This window comes from Rattus rattus, chromosome 16 (assembly GCF_011064425.1).
Source record: "Rattus rattus isolate New Zealand chromosome 16, Rrattus_CSIRO_v1, whole genome shotgun sequence".
NCBI lineage: Eukaryota > Metazoa > Chordata > Mammalia > Rodentia > Muridae > Rattus > Rattus rattus.
In genome coordinates this window covers 35,817,420-35,830,096 of record NC_046169.1, presented here as the reverse complement: position 1 = coordinate 35,830,096, position 12,677 = coordinate 35,817,420, and the positions used below count along the sequence as shown (strand labels likewise).

The window sequence follows — 12,677 nt, the reverse complement described above, 5'->3', positions numbered from 1 at the left end:
CCATTGCTGCTCCAGCCTCCTTCCGCTCTGGGCCACGTTCTACAGCCAGGGATACACTGTGCTCCCCACTGGTCGTTCTCTCTCTCACAGCACTGGTCTTAGCTTGTGGCAGCTGCTCAGAGATATTCCTATGGGGAATGGTTGGGATACTGTAGTTCCTTTGGACGTAAGTGAAGGAGACTTCCAGCCTTTACAGATTTCCTAACATGGGACCAACCAACATACTACTCTAGAAGTGGATGTTTAAGGCTTAGGCTACAGGAGCTGGGAGGAAGGCAGCGTATGTAGAGCTGGCCTATGACCACCCATGGAAGGCATCATTCTGTGACCTGTGTCAAGAGCTCCTGGCATGTCCAACTGCAGCCCCAGCAGAAAAACCAGCAGACAAATAAGCAAAGGGAGCCAAGAGCGCAGAGTGAGGCTTAGTGGTCAGGCAGGACTTGTGCACACAGGTTAGCGGACTGGTGAGCTTGGAGCTGCCTGCTGCAGGGGCCTGGCCACAGCCATCTGTGCTGCTGTGTGGTCAGAGGACTGGCAAGCGGGCCTCCTTCAGCTCTCTCCCTGAGTGTGGGTTTATTTTGTTGTCGTTTTTATTTGGGTGAAACATGGTTTGTTATTTTTGTTTTTGAGGCCCGGTTATAGTATATAGCCCACACTGACTCTTGGGATCCTACTTCCCAGGGTTGAGATTTAAGATGTAAGTCATTACATCCGGACAAGGCCTGCAGTGTTGGTAGGGGTCACGATGCCCACTGTCAGCACTCTCTTTGTGAATACACCAGGTCCAGGTCACATTTCCTTCTCCATGTCCGCCCTCAACCTCACATATCCATGCAGTGGACCAGTGCCTCCTGTCTAATAGTCTGAATGTGGGCCACCTTTGTGCCCTGAGGAGTCCATGTCTGGCTGTGTTGCTGTGTCCTGTTGGGCGGCTCTGGGAAAGATGGGGGCTGTATGCACAGTGGCAGAGGGGTCTCACTGGCAAGCACACACAAGGACAGCCATTGTTTCCGGCAGATCCATAGAGGCCCTCTGTCAAACAGGATGCTCTCAGCTACAGAGGACAAATGCATGAGCATCCCCACCTTAGGGTATGTGGCTGGGGAGTGGCTCCTGATAGATTTCTGTTGAAGCTGGCTTTGGCACTCTGCCTATTGTTCTTTATGTTAAGTTGCATCATAGTAATTAAGATGCTTCTATGGAATTCTCCTACCACAGTGGTGGTTGGAACCATGGGCTGAGGGCATACCCAGGGCCACATCTTCGTTAATCCTCTGACCTCGGGCAGCATTTAAATTTTCTGAGCCAAATCCATAGTGGCTGTCCCATGGCCAATAGAGAGAGACCTCTAATTCATCTCCGGGAAGCACCAGGGGCTGAGTCTACCGCTCTGGAAGGCAAGATCGGCTTCAGAAAAACTACCAAGGCTTTGTGGATCTGTTGTCCGTAAGACAGGAAGTAACTGAATCGTGAAGCAGCTGGAAGGCGAGCGGGGCTGCACCTAGATTGAGGTTGTCCATCTCACTAAGCAGGTGCAACTCGGGGCTCAGCGGACTGGAGGCCAGGCTTGTCAGAGACTAGGGTGTGCTCCTGTATCTCAGTGTGTCGGTTCCAGGGTATAAGTACACAAACGCGCACACACACACACACACACACACACACACACACACACACACACACACACACACTTTGCATGATGCCTGACGCTTGAGTGGAGCTGCTGTGCACAGCAGACAGATGGTGTGGGGTCAGCCCTGCTGCCAGCCTCAGCTCTGCACAGGTGACGCCTTCTAGAAGCTAAGCCAGGCCTCTCCCTCCAGTGACGTCAGCTTAGGGGAAGCCCATCCAGTTCCAGGACAGTTCTGCCAAGCGTCTGTTTGCCTTGGCTAAGGGGTCTCGGAATTTTCCCCTCTTAAAGCAAGAATGGCAGGATAGAATGGTTTCTGTACTTAAAAAAAAAAGAAAAAAGAAAAATAGAAGTTGGCCTTCTCGGCTCCTGTACCAACCAAGAATGATCGGCCCATTAAGAATCCTGGTCCGTAAAAGGCATGCTGTTGCCGGTCTCTGTCAGGCTATGTGGGTAGGTGTCGATCCACGCTTCGGAAAAGAAAAGGCCTGGCGAAAATATTATCTCCTAGTCTTTCTGTCTTGTCTTGAAGGTGCTTGACATCCTCCAGCACATCCAGACCCTTGACCCCGGGCAGCACGGGGCGGTGGGGTATCTAGTGCAGCACACGCTAGAGCACATTGAGCGCAAGAAGGAGGAGGTGGGCGTGGAGGTGAAGCTGCGCTCCGAGGAGAAGCACAGGGATGTCTGCTACTCCATCGGGCTCGTTATGAAGCACAAGAGGTGAGTACCTGCTCTTAGGCCTCCATGGCTAGCCTCAGACTACGGGCATGTGCCAGGGCCACGGCCACACCCACACCGCAGAGGAAAAATGGTCCCGGAGCCACACCCTGGTAACTGACTGAAGGGTCATGGCTCTCGTGGGCTCTAACTGCTCTGAAAGTTAGCGTAGGTTGCTGGGCTCAAGCCTAGGGACAGAGCGTGCTAGAAAAGCTCACTGAAGTGCAGCCGCAGGCCCTCTCCTGTCTCTCCCTTCCTCCCCTCCACCTCCAGTCCGGGTTGTCAGAGCTGCCCTGACCTATAGTTGTATACACATCTGTTCATCATTGCATGGTCTAACCCCAGAGCGGCACTGGGTTCACATCCCGCTGTCCCCACAGCATGCCCTGGAATGCACGGGCAGCCTCAGGTGGCATTTGGTCTTAAGGACTCCCTCACTGGCAAGGGTGCTGCTCTGTCTCACCACACAGGCTTCCTCGCTGATGTGTGGCTGCTCCCCACCCCCGCCCCTCCATTGTCGTGAGGCCGTGCTGTTAGGAGCTATAGCCTCTGTTCATTTAGTGAACTCTCTTAACCTTTACGGAAATTGCCAAACCTATGTAAGTGAAAAGGAGAGGACGTGAGGCAGCGGAAGCTCCTAGTATCCCAGATCACCACACCTCTTCCTTCACCACCACCTCCTCCTCCCCCTCCTCCCTCTCCTCCCCCACCCCTTCCTTCCCCTCCCCCTCCTCCCTCTCTAGTGCTGCACACATTCACTGTAGCCACTCTGCAGGTCTTTCTGACGGAGAGGGAAGGCGTCACCACTCACTCTTGTACCCGCATCTGACCACATGCAATAAGCAGTTGCCTGGCTTCCTCCAAAGCTGGGTGGATCATGGAGGTTTTTGTGTGGTAGTTTGCTTAGGGTCCTTTGTTCACTTGGCTTTTTGTCATCTGATTCCTTCCGTCTTGGACCTCAAGTCACACAATGTTTAGTCAGATGCTGTGCCTCTGGGAGTCTGTTTTACTCTGAGATGACTGGGAGTATGGTCGGTCGCCTTTGACACCGGCCAACACTTCTGTGTGTGTCTCACTCTGCTCAGAAGTTTCTTAAGCCAAGCATGGTAGTGCATAGCTTTTATCCAGTATTCAAGGGTCAGGCAGGCTAAGCTCTGAGTTTGAGGCTAGCCTGATCTACATAGTTCCAGGACAGTCAGAGCTCCACAGTGAAGACCATCTCTACAAAATCAAACAACAACAGCAGGTTATTCTTTTCCAGTGAAGTGCTCTGTTGACAGGGAGAGAGTTTGTGAGCTGGACAGGGTGTCTGAGGGATGACCGGACACAGGGTAAAAGCAGGTAATGGACAAGGGTGTGAGAGCCCCAGCCAGTCTCCTGATGCCACTGCCACTCTAAGGCTCCCTGGGAACTCACCGGCCATCTTCCCCTGCCCACAGGTACGGCTACAACTGTGTGATCTACGGCTGGGACCCCACGTGCATGATGGGGCACGAGTGGATCCGAAACATGAATGTGCACAGTCTGCCTCACGGCCACCATCAGCCCTTCTACAATGTGCTGGTGGAGGACGGCTCCTGCAGATACGCAGCACAAGGTAAGGTCCTGGCCGGCCATGCTGTGGGCAGAGCTCACCAGTGTGTGCCGAGGTGGCAGCTGTCCATGGGAGGTCACACGTAGGTACATAAACATATTCTTGTTCTAGAGCTGCTCCTGACTCTCAACTTGTCACTGTCCACACCAGTGGACTCCTGACTTCTGTCTCCCGGGCCTGGCTTCTAGCATACTGGCCTGAAGTCGCCCTCATGTGGCCACAAGTGGAAAGTGCAGCCCCCAGCACAATCCCTGTGTGTTTGGTGATTGGGAAGTCCTGAGCTGGGGGTAGGTGGAGCTGACAGCAAAGACTACTTAGTGGGCCTGCCTCTTCTTTGTCTGTGTCCCTTACAGCCGGCCTTTATCATAGAGGGGACGTGAGCACTGGCATGATGGACAGGTGTACTCTTGTGGGCACCAAGTCTGCTTGGAACCCAGGCTCAGCCTCACACATATGCAGAGCCTGGAGCTGCAGAGGCCACCTCTACTTTGCCTAAGAGGGTGTGAAGCGGGAGCTTGGCGATGCGCTCTGGCCTTCAGTGTCAGGCTTGCTCTGCCCACAGCAGAGAGAGAAATACCTAGGGTGGCTCAGGTGTCACGGTTTCAGAAGGCAGAAATAGTTCCCACATTCATGATCATCCCATCTGAGGCCAAGAGGACCCCTGCTGTCACCTCACCTCTGTGTGTTTCTGGGTAAGGGGAAGGGGCCGCCATGCTCCCTGGATGCTCTAGGGTCTCCCACAGCACAGTCTGAATCCAAGGAAATCAAACTCTGCTTCTGAAGGGCAGAGTGACTTAAAAGTGTTCTGGGGCCTTAGTAGGTGACAGTGAGGGAGGCCTTCTGTCGTCAGCCACAGCTTACAGGTGTGGCTGCACCAGGTACAGCGGTGGCCCGCCCTGTGCACAGCAGGTGTGAGCGTCTTTATTCTTAGTTCGTTTGCTTGCCGCACTTCAGGAAAGGAGCACTCGAGTCCTGAGTAGTTGGAGCGGGAGAGCGCAGGGAAAGGAAGTATCTGGTCCATGGCCCGGGCACATGGGAAGTGGCTGTAATTATCTTGGCTTTTGCTGGTGCTGGTTTCTGATGGCCTTCCTGTCAGCCCCAGGATCATGAGGAGGGCTGCTGCTGGTGGCTGTGTGGGGCAAGGGTGACAAGGGACTCTCCCCATAGCCACCTTCCTGGGCCAGCCTGTGTGACTCTGTGAAGTGTTGGTGTGTGCTGGACCTCCAGCCTGGGCTCTCCCCATTGTCTTAGCTGTCCTCACACCCCACCCTGTCCGCTCCTGCAGGCAGACCACTCCACATGGTGCCTGGCTGCTTGGCTTTGTCTTACAGTCAGTGAATAGAGATGTGGACTTTTTGCCAGCGTTTGAAGGAGCCTTGCAGGACCCTGCCTCGTGGCACACTAGAGCGGCAGCAACACTAAACCACGTGGCTAACAGCTCTTGCTCCATCAGCTTCCTCATCGTCCAGTTGTCCCAGGACAGCCCTCAGCAGTGTGCCAGGCTCAGCCCCGCAGTCCCTGCTGCGGTTCACTCCCTCTGTAGAGCCTGGTGTTGGAGCACAGCTTCTCACTGTGTAGTCCACGTCCTGCACCAGGACTTGGATGTTCTTAGGTCCAGGTGTTGGTCGTCCGGGTCTGGCCTTCTAGCTTGGCTCACTCTCCTCGCCTCCACTACCTCTGTGACCTGGCACTGCAGTCGCAGGCCTGACTACATGGGCATCGCTGCCCCACAGGCCACCCCACCCAGAGCACCTGGGGATTATGGCCCACTCCAGTGATGCTGAGTTCAGCCCTAGGTAACTTTCTTCAGTAATTACCAGGAAGTCCATGGGGCCACACTGTGTCCTGTGAATGTCACTCCCCAGAGACCTGTGACACTGCGGTTTGCCCTAGCACTTGATACACGCTGACACAGGAGTGCTGTGCTTGAGGAGTGCCTGCCTCACCCGCTCAGTGACAGGAGATGCTTCTCCTGTGCCTCCCTCCTCGTTCCCACTCCCTGCCTGAGTCCTGATTCTCACTCCAGTGTGCTGTGGTCTCTGAGGACAGTTTGACGCTCACAGCCCATGGGCACAGGATGGAGACTTTGGCAAGCTAGACTTTTAATTATCGTGTGTGTGTGTGCGTGTGTGTGTGTGTGTGTGTGTGAGAGAGAGAGAGAGAGAGAGGGGAGAGAGGAGAGAGAGAGAGAGTGTGTGTGTGTGTGTGTGTGTGTGTGTGTGTGTGTGTGAGAGAGAGAGAGAGAGAGAGGAGAGAGAGAGTGTGTGTGTGTGTGTGTGTGTGTGTGAGAGAGAGAGAGGTGTGTGTGTGTCTGTGTGTGTGTGAGAGAGAGAGAGAGAGTGAGTCTGGGTGTGTGTGTGAGAGAGGTGTGAGAGAGAGGGGGGAGAGAGAGTGTGTGTGTGTGTGAGGGGAGGGAGAGAGAGAGAGTGTGTGTGTGTGTGTGTGAGAGAGAGAGAGGTGTGTGTGTGTATGTGTGTGTGTGTGTGTGTGTGTGTGTGAGAGAGAGAGGGAGAGAGAGAGAGAGAGAGAGTGTGTTTGTGTGTGTGTGTGTGTGTGTGTGTCCCAAGCATGTGCTGGAGACTGAGACCCTTTAAGGAGTTGGTTCTCCTCTCCCTTTGTATGGGACCTCTGAAGGCTTTATTTTGTGTTGAATTATGTGCATATGTGTGCGGGTGTGCGTTGTGTGGATGTCTAGTGCAGTGTTTGCAGAGGCCAGCGGCCTTGGTCTGCTGGAGCTGGAGTGATCCTGGCTTGAGTTGCCCACACAGTTGCTGGAGCCAGACTTGGGTCCTCTGGGCAGTCTCAGGGGCCAACAAGCTACATTTTTTTTTTCTTTTCTCTTTTTTTTTTTTTTTTAAAGATTTATTTATTTATTTATTTTATGTACAGCATTCTGCCTGCATATGTGACTGCAGGCCAGAAGAGGGCACCAGATCTCATTACAGATGGGTGTGAGCCACCATGTGGTTGTTGGGAATTGAACTCATGACCTCTGGAAGAGCAGTCAGTGCTCTTAACTGCTGAGCCATCTCTCCAGCCCAACAAGCTACATTTTTAAATGACTCCCTTAGGTTTCCCTTTGAGCATCTCTGGGTTAAGCCGTTTGTATTGTTTGTTTTACTTCAGATCTTATCCCTGAGTAGTGGCCATCAGTAATGACTTTCTAGTCCTTAGCCCTCCAAAACATTTGTGGCATCTTTGACCCTCAGAATTGCGTGTGACACCTGCTCCCACCAGGGGGAGCACTGCACAGCACTCTGTTGGCTGCTGTCCCTTTGGGGCTGCTGCTGAGGTGACAGGGAGGTGTACAGGGAATACTCCTCTTGGCGCCGGAGCCTGAGCCGTGCAGCAGTCCCCTTCCGTGACTCCTGTCACAGCCTATGCTGCTCCCCGCTGTAGCCCCACACCATCTGCTCTGCTGGCACATATGGTGCCAAGGTGAGGCTCCCCCGCAGTGTGTGTGGGGGATAGAAAGTGGCAGTTGGTCATTTCAGGGGCCATGCGGCCTTCTCTTGTTGGGGTTCTGTGTGGTGAGGTGGGTGTTGACTGGCATGCAGGACGAGATGAGGGCCAGCTTGTGGTCGTCAGTTCTCCCCACCCCCACCAAGCTGAGGGCTTCAGTGCGGCTGGCAGCCAGTGCCTTTGCCCACTGACTCAGTTCAGTGGCCCAGCAGGCTTCAGTGGTAAAATCTCGAGCCTGCATTCTTCTGGGGGCCCCACCCCACAGTCCTGAGACTAGAGACATCCACACTTGGACCAAAGGTCTGACTGAGGCCTCTGTTCAAACAGTGGAGAATGTAGGTAAATGCTCAGTGCACATTTGGTGTAGAGAGTGACAGAGATGAGCACCACATTCCAGGGATTTGTGTGCAGAATGTGCCTCTGTCCCCCAAAGTCGGGAGTGCCAGGCTAGGCGCCCACAGAGGACCCCAGGGGGTATCTCCCAGTGTGTGTCCACAGTTTGAGGAAGCTACCAACGATATTAAATAGAAACCATGTTCCCCGGGTTGGGGATTTAGCTCAGTGGTGAAGCGCTTGCCTAGCAAGCGCGAGGCCCTGGGTTCGGTCCCCAGCTCCAAAAAAAAAGAAAAAACAAAAAAGAAAAAACAAAAAACAAAACACCATGTTCCCCTGAGAGCTGCAGCGCTGTGCTTCTTAGAGTACATTACTTCAGAGACATCAGGTGACACATTCCCTCCAGATGCACGGCCCCTGGCCTCTTTACTCTTTTCTATAGGCTCTGCTTAAGGGGAACAGCGTCGATCCCCACACGTGGGAGGCGGGAGAAGCGTTAGTTAGAATCCGGCTGGGGTACAGCCTGAGTACAGCAAGCACAGGCCTTGAGTTCAGTTCCCCAACACCACAGAGCAGACCTTACGTTCTCCTCTTTTGCCGCCCGAGGGCCAGCAGGCCAGGGTGCTGAGTCCAGCTAGAGAGGGGCCCAGGCAGCCCAGAGCGTGTACTATCAGCTACCAGGTTCTGCCCACTGTTCTGCCTCTGCTTTCCAGAGCCGCCTCTTGTTAGAAACCATATTCAGAAGCCTGCAGTAGCCATCTTTGTTGTCCCCACAAAGCTGTTTCCCCCTCCCCTTCCCCCAGGCATGCAGAGGCCACCGTTAGCACCTAGAGAGAGCATTATGGAGAGGGGGGATGAGCTGTGCAGGTACAGGGGCTCCTGTAAAGCAGCGTGTCCCGCCTGAACACGTGAATAGAGGGCAAGTAACGCCCTGTGGTGGGACCTGTACGCTGGGGTGCTCAGCACTACCCCTGAACCCCCACTGCAGTCCAGAGCAGCTCCCAGACTTTGGGGGGTTAGCTTCCCTTGACCCCCCTGCACTGAACACATCAGCCTCAAAGCGGGGATCAGATTCCCATTAGAACTGAATTGGTTTCCTCACCTGTCCTGCCTACAGTGGCAGACACGCTGTTTGAGAGCAAGGGCCTTCTCTCGGAGGGCCTTAGAGGTCCACGCTCTCTTCTCTCCTTGGTGGTTTCTGTGAGGTGAGGAGACTGGTGTGTGTACCCGCTGATTCTGAGTGGCCAGGGTGGGCAGGGTGGGCAGCTGGTGTAGGCCATTAAGCCCCTCCGTGCACACATACGTCCCCTCAGCTCTACACTGACTGGGTCTGACCCTCCTGTGAGTTGGGGCCAAGATGGCAGTGCACTGAGGCTGCCACTGGGCCTGGCCAGAGTTAGCCCCAGACCCAACAGTACCCTGCAGCCTACAATTGCTAGAGTTCCTGGTGTTTTCTCAGGTAGACACTGTCCCTGACCATGTGCCCTCCCTCCTTGTCTGCAGTCAGGCCCCTGCCTCCACACTAATGTCTTGGTGAGCTGATGAATTCGTAACAGTGTGACTCCTCACAGGGGGCGTGTCCCTAACCCATTCTGAAGATGCTGCCCCAACAGTTTCCCCAGATCCTCCAGATTTGTGGTTAAAGGGGAAAAGGTGGTTGGGACACACTACCTCACGTAGACAAGCGTCAGGGACAGCCTTAGCTCTAGGCCTCTGTGTGTCTGGGCTGTCCTGTGTGCTGCTTGTGACAAGCCTTGCTCAGGGACCCACTTAAAAGTATTTCAGAGTAAGGTTGTGCCTGTGTCCCAGCCTGGGAACAAGTCCTGGGGATTCTGTGTGGTCAGCCACTTTCTTGGTGGGACCACAGCAATGGGGCCTTGTGGTCCCTTGTCCTCTGAGGCTGGGTCTTTTCCGTGTGGTACCTAGGTCTGTCCCTTTCTCCATTGGCAAAGTCAACATAAGGAAGGACACAACCAGGCTCTCCTAGGGACCGAGCAGGGTGTGGGTGCAGCTGCAGTCACCAGCTAACCCAGGAGGTGTGGCCCAAGGGAGGACTGAGTTAGAGAACGGTTGTTGTGTGGCAGGGGCTCCTCTGTGCACAGGGTGGCAGGTTTGAGACTCATGACAAAGTGGTAGAGTGGCTCTGACAGCTGTGCGATGGCGGGAGGTGTGGGTGAGGATTGTCTACCCTGTGTCCAGCTGTCTGCGAGGCCAGACGAGGGGTGCGGAGAATGCTCCAGAAGTGCCACTGGGAGTCTCGGAGCCAAGCACCTCTCTGAGAATAGGAGGATATGTCTTCTGAGCAGAGCCACAGGGAAGGGGACCTGGGCCACCTCCCCATAGCTGCCACCTCTGCCTTTTCCTTCTTGAGTAATCACCTATAACACCAGGACATCGCTGCTGGTAACTTTCTGTTTCAAAAGCCCCGGAAGGGGCTGAGGAGAGCTGCTGTGGAAGGCGAAATGCTAACAGCAGTGTCTGCTGCCTCTTTGCCAACAGAAAACCTGGAATACAACGTGGAGCCTCAGGAAATCTCGCACCCAGATGTGGGGCGCTACTTCTCGGAGTTCACGGGCACACACTACATCCCAAATGCAGAGCTGGAGATCCGGTACCCCGAGGACCTGGAGTTTGTGTATGAGACAGTGCAGAACATTTACAGTGCAAAGGAGGACACAGCTGAGTAGACTCAGGGGCTGTCACATGTGTGCTGCTGCTGCTGCTGCCGCTGCTGCCGCCGCTGCCGCCTTCTGGGGGACAGACTCCTGAAGGACGCGTGCTGCCCCCGGGGTCAGCACAGGACAGCCACTTCACCAGCAGCCCTGGCTGCCTCCCGGTTTAGATGGTGTGTGCTCCTCCAGCCACAGACAGCGCTGCTCTCCGCTACACTAGTGAATCAGTTGAAAGGCACCGTGTCCAGTGGCATGGCTCGTCTGCTTGTCCCGTGGTGACAGTGTGTGACATTCTGTCTTCATGAGGTCTCACCGTCCGCACTCTGTTCTCTCACCCCCTTCCCATCCCCGTCTCATCTACCTTGTGTCAGCGTCTCTTCCGATAGACAGTCGGGGGCCATGTTTCCTCATGTCTGGAACACAGGCCGCTGGGTCAGGGCCACCGCCCTCCGTCTTGTGTTAGGTTGTGCTCGGAGGAAGGCCTGGAGATGGTGTCGTCAGAGTGGTCACAGTCCATGGGTTTTTTTTTTTGCTAATACAGAAACACAGATTTCAAGTGTTCCTTTTTTTTTTTTTTTTTTAATTTAAATTGAGAGGACAGTGTCTCCCTCTTTCTCCCCCACTGGGTCTGTGCACATCTCTGCCTGTTGTGAGCTTCTGTCTCGTACATTGGTTCTCTGAGCAAATGTACAGCAATGGCCTTTCCGAGGGAAGTCCTCCACGTCCGCGAGCTGCTCCTTTTAGATGACTACTCCCTGTTTAACCCTAGGAATCTACTCCAGTATCATGAGTGGATCTTAAGGCGGTCATGGGTCCGCTTCAGCAGTGGGGCCTGCAGATCGAATGAAAATTCCTCTTAAAACTTGTACCTCCTGGTCCCCAAACCAAGAGAACAGGTCTCTTCCTCTGATCAGGAAAATGAACTGAAGAAGCCTAACCGGGAAGACAGACTTCCTGTTCCCTGTCACTCCTTTGAGTCACGGCCAGACCCTCCATTTTGAGAGTGTTGGGCTTATCGGAAGAGGAGTGCATGCTTTGGGCTTCAAGCTGCCAGTCTGAAGGCTCCAGGACACTGACTCCTGGATGAGGTCTAGCCTCAGGTCACACCTGGCTTCTGCCTGATGCTGTCCATGAGTGTGAAAGGACCAAGCCTTCACCAGACCCTAGTGGGTCCTCAGACAAGCGGTCCCATAGGTCATTACCCATTGGGCCAATGGCACTTCTGCCCTGTGTTTAAAATGCCATCACTCTAGTGAGTGGAGCTTTAGGGTCTGCCCGCCGGCCTCGCCTGCCTGCCTTCCGCATGTGAATCCTCACCCGGTCCAAGTGAGCACTCCCTCCATTGCCCTTCAGCAGCCCCAGGGTGGCCGAGGGAGACCATTACTTAGGCAGTCTCTAGAAGGACAGGACGCTTGAGGCTTTTGCAGCTGCAGAGGTTCCTGCCCAGTCTGTGCCTCACCAGTCAGAACCAGTCAGAGGCGGGCTCGAACTTGCATTTGGAAATTTAAGTGCTCCGAGCATCTGCCTGAGGTTGGGGGATTTACACCTACTCATTGAAAGATGAGAAAACCAGCCCGGAGGACTCAGATCTTGCATCCCAGTTGTAGGCAGCCGCGGAGCATGCTGGAAGTTTCCATTGCTGGGTTTCTGCTTTGGTTTCCTTTTTCCGTAGAGAGCGTCAAAGCTGAGCAGGATGGCTTCCCTCCCTGACCTGACTGTAAATAATGTACGTAGACTGTTTTTAAATGTGTTTCTTCACGAAGGCTTCGTTTGGCTGAGGGAGCCTCTACCACCCGTGTAAGTTGGCATTTGGGCACTTTCTATTTTTCTAAAAATGTGTTTTGGATCCTGTACTCTAATAAATCATAAGTTTCTTTTTAAAAATTTTTCCAAAAGTTTTCTCCATTTTCAAAAACCCTGTTACAAAAGTAGAACTTTCACAATGTTAAAATACTAAATATTTGGTTTTAGCAACTTCTCTCCTAATGAATGCCAAGGGTCTTTTTTTTTTTTTTTTTTTTTTTTTTTTTTTTTTGTACAACAACTAATAAACGTACTTACCGAGAGAAACCATGCCAGTGACCTGCCCGCTTCATTCGGCAGCAAGGGAGGAGAAGGCAGGGTCTCTCTCCTGAACGAGGGGGAAGAAATAAAATAGCTGACCCTAGTTTCCTCTCAACACTGGACAAGTGTCTGACTGAGTGCAGACTTTCTGGACCCTGAGGACGACAGAAAGTGGAGGGACAGCCAGGACAGTGGGCTCTGCTGT

General features: G+C 53.7%; 1 protein-coding gene across 2 annotated transcripts in view; it reads left to right on the top strand.

The window, feature by feature from the left end:
• Positions 1-12,435, top strand: part of Fbxo21 (F-box protein 21) — a 34,110-nt gene extending 21,675 nt beyond the window's left edge. Inside the window, exons 10-12 of one of the 2 annotated variants that reach the window (XM_032886550.1) lie at positions 2,160-2,350; positions 3,787-3,944; positions 10,236-12,435. In XM_032886550.1, coding sequence (XP_032742441.1) covers positions 2,160-2,350; positions 3,787-3,944; positions 10,236-10,423 — 537 coding nt within the window. In that variant the 3' untranslated portion in view covers positions 10,424-12,435. Of the gene's footprint in view, positions 1-2,138; positions 2,351-3,786; positions 3,945-10,235 lie in introns of both variants that reach the window. The other variant, XM_032886549.1, reaches the window with a different exon arrangement.
• Positions 12,436-12,677: the final 242 nt, after the last annotated feature.